This window comes from Otolemur garnettii, unplaced genomic scaffold (genome assembly GCF_000181295.1).
Source record: "Otolemur garnettii isolate 467f Iridium unplaced genomic scaffold, OtoGar3 scaffold00002, whole genome shotgun sequence".
Lineage (NCBI taxonomy): Eukaryota > Metazoa > Chordata > Mammalia > Primates > Galagidae > Otolemur > Otolemur garnettii.
This window is the reverse complement of record NW_003852397.1, coordinates 7443280-7446774: the sequence shown is the minus strand read 5'-3', so window position 1 is coordinate 7446774 and position 3495 is coordinate 7443280. Positions and strand designations below refer to the sequence as shown.

At 40.1% G+C, this 3495-nt stretch overlaps 1 protein-coding gene across 1 annotated transcript in view; it reads right to left on the bottom strand.

Annotated features, from left to right (window-relative positions):
• Positions 1-1839: 1839 nt before the first annotated feature.
• MFSD4B (major facilitator superfamily domain containing 4B) overlaps positions 1840-3495 on the bottom strand; it is a 12713-nt gene continuing 11057 nt past the window's right edge. Inside the window, exon 3 of the mRNA XM_003781823.3 lies at positions 1840-3185. Within this exon, the coding sequence (XP_003781871.2) occupies positions 1945-3185 (1241 nt within the window). The 3' untranslated portion in view covers positions 1840-1944. The remainder of the gene's footprint in view (positions 3186-3495) is intronic.

Here is a 3495-nt window from a genome sequence, read left to right as displayed (position 1 = left end):
GCAAGATCACTCTTTTTGCTGTTAATTTCTCCACCAGCCCCCTCCAAGGCTCTTATGTTATTAACATGGACCAATATTGTGGCAGGTATAGAAGGTGAATGGGCAGTGGTCAACAGAGAGACGCTACTTTACTCTTAAGATAAAATAAAAGCAAATGTATGGAAATTAGATAAGAGAAGACAGACAAATTCCAATCAGGTAGAAATTAGATGTTATTTAGCATTAAACATGTGAAGAAGTAAACAAAATCCATCATCAGTTCTAGCCTGATCCAGTCTTGCTGTAATAATATAAAGTACCCTTTCTAATCCTCACTGCAAGGCTACATCACCTTCACCTTGTAATCTTTAGTTCCCCAAGAATTTCAATCTCAGGAAAGAAGAGCCCTGGACGGCTAACATAAGTATTCCAATCACTGGAAAAGACTGTACCTCACTGTAAATTAAACTTGCAGTCTGGTTTACAGTGCTTATGATAGGAATATTGCACGGACCTGATGAGGGGTAATTCTTGGAACAGTAAGGCTCAGGCCCAGCCTGGTACAAAGGACTTCAAAGGACCCTGCCTACATCCCTACCACTAATGCAGTGACTCTGCAACAGCTCTTAAAATCAGAATATGGTGTCTCCAAATCCCATGTGAACATAGTTATAGTGAAAATTAGCATACAAAAATAACTTTTCTTTTTAAAATTTCTGTACAGATAGTATAATCTCCATAATTGAATGAATTACTGCATTTCACTGGATCTAAGACACTGACTATAAAACGTATTATTTTACACATGCGTATGGAAAAAACTGTCAATTAAACTTTATTACAATGTTAAATGATCATTGATTGTAAGACACATCCTGATTTTAGAGATGTTAAAAGTGGGTGAAAACCGTATAACTTAGAATCGATGAAATGCAGTACTAAAAAATGTATTCTGCAGATAATTATTCAAATGAAGTATTAAACATTACGTCTATTGAGTTGATATGTATTTATAATCAGGAGCACATTCTTAAAGCTATCATTTCTGCCTCACTTCTCATTTGAAATGAAGAATGAGCTGGCACTTGTATTAATTTCTAGCAGATATCTTGCACAAACTTTAAAACTTATGGATTCCCAGTTTGGAAATCATCTCGTTTTCATTTCTAGAACCACAGATCAGGAGGCAAGAAAAATGAGGCCTGTGTAAATGACGGAGTGTACAGCCAGAAGGCAGAGGTGAGGCTTGAAGCCAGATCTTTTGGTGTTGTGTTTTCTCTTCATGGAAATCAGAAATCCAACGAGTCATTAGCATTATTTAGTCCAACCTTACAGATAGGGAAAGCTCCATGATTTTGTTCAATTATGATACCCTACTTCTCAAAAAAAAAAAAATGCTCTCTTTGTATGCTCTGAGCAATGAAAACCATAAATTATTACCTAACCAGCCACATATCAAACATTAGCCCCATAACAAGATCCTACTGTATGAGACCTATTTGACTCCTTATAGAAGATGCTAGGAATGAGAACATTTCAAAACCTTTTAGCATTTGCTGTAAGTGGACATAGAAATTTCAATCTCGGGCGGCACCTGTGGTTCCGTGAGTAGGGTGCTGGCCCCATATACTGAGAGTGATAGGTTCAAACCTACCCCCAGCCTAACTGCAACAAAAAAAATAGCTGGGCGTTGTAGGGGGTGCCTATAGTCCCAGCTACTTGGGAGGCTGAGGCAAGAGAATCACCTAAGCCCAAGGAGTTGAAGGTTGCTGTGAGCTGTGGCCTCACTGCACTCTACCAAGGGTTAATAAGTGAAACTCTGTCTAAAAAAAAAAAGAAAGAAAGAAAGAAAAGAAATTTCAATCCCCAAAGCATGGTGAAAATCTGCTAATGCTCTGTTCTGACTGACATCTTTAGAAGTGATGATATTTAAAATGTCAGTGAATAATCCATCTTTTCTAATTGTTAGTCCCTTTTGTCCTGGTTTCTGGTAAGGTGCTTCATAGGGGAGTTGCCGGTATCAATGGGAAAGGACTCAAACACTAATGCATTTGAGAAGGATTGGTTGGAGACTTCAGCTGTGGGCTCCGTCCAAATATTTCTAGATGTCTCTATTACAGAATGCCTCATTGTATCATTCATTTCAATCACTTCAAAATCCATTTCATTCCATTTTTCTGCCTCCTCCTCTTCATTCTCTTCCTCATAGTCGTTTAGCCCAGAGCTAGACAGCAGAGCTTTCTGGTCCTCACTCTTTCTGTTTTCTTTTTGCTGGCGATGAAGAGGTGAAGTGGCTAATTTATACATCACAGGAAATAAAATACCAGTGGCTACTGATGCCCCCAAAGAAGTATACAGAACTACAGGCAAATCAGGGTATTTTCCTTGAAGAATTCCAATTACTGCAGGAATAGCCATTTCTCCCAGGGCAGCACCAATTACAAAAAATGCTGCAGCTTTCCCATGGATGGTTGTGTACTGCTCAATCCACGAAACACCACTGGGAAATGTGGTTGCCATTGAGGCGCCATACACTGAAGTTGCAATCCAGAGACAAATTGGGTTCTTGTTAAAAAGCACCAGAAATAAAGATGAAGCCAGGCTGCCAACGTTGCTCAACACAATCATGGTTCCAGGTTGTAAACATGTGGCAAAGAAGATCGCCATGCCCCGGCAGGCCGCAAAGGTCCCCCAGAAGATGGAGTTCAGCCCAGCTGCTTCGCTTTCTTTCATGCCAGCATGAGTGGTTGCAAATGAGAAAACGTAAGAGCCATATGTCACCTCAGCGCCAACATAAAAAAAGAAGAATATGAAGAGGAGACAAAGGAGGGCATTGTGGTACTTAGCTCTTCGAAATGTCTGAGCAGAAGCTTTTGATTTTTCCTGCTTTGAGCTTTTCTTTAAAAACAGAGCAAATAAAAGGATGGCAATTACTAAAATGTAAGTACCAATAATAGCATAAGCCCACAGTAAATTCATATCAGCAGGTACTCCGAACAGAGGTCCCGAGTCGGCTTCAGATGACTGGTTGAGTGCAGGCTGGGGGAAGTCAGACTCTGTGCGGTTTTCAGCAGGCAGCGCCGTCCCCAAGGCCAGCTTAGCTAGCAGTGGAGCCAAAAAGGCACCCAAGGCAAAACAGAAGTGTAAGGCCTGCATATGTGGGGCTCCTTTGTCCCCCCAGAGAGCCAAGATAAGCACGTTACCACCTACCAATAAAAGATAGGGATAACGATTTAAGTTAAACATAATAACTTGTTAAAAAAACAAAAAACACTAGCTTATTACTATCAGAAAGGGGATGAGTTTATTTTACATGGCACAAATATATATTCTAAGTTAACAATCACTGCAACTAAGTCGATTTTATGAATAAGGTGCCCTAACCCACTACCACCAGAGAACTCCTAGGCATTATAATATCATATACTCACAAATGGAATTCTACAAGCCAGGAATGACTACATCCTAGAGCCAGGAACATTAGCAAGAGGCTTTTACATGCAGTTCTAGCACCAG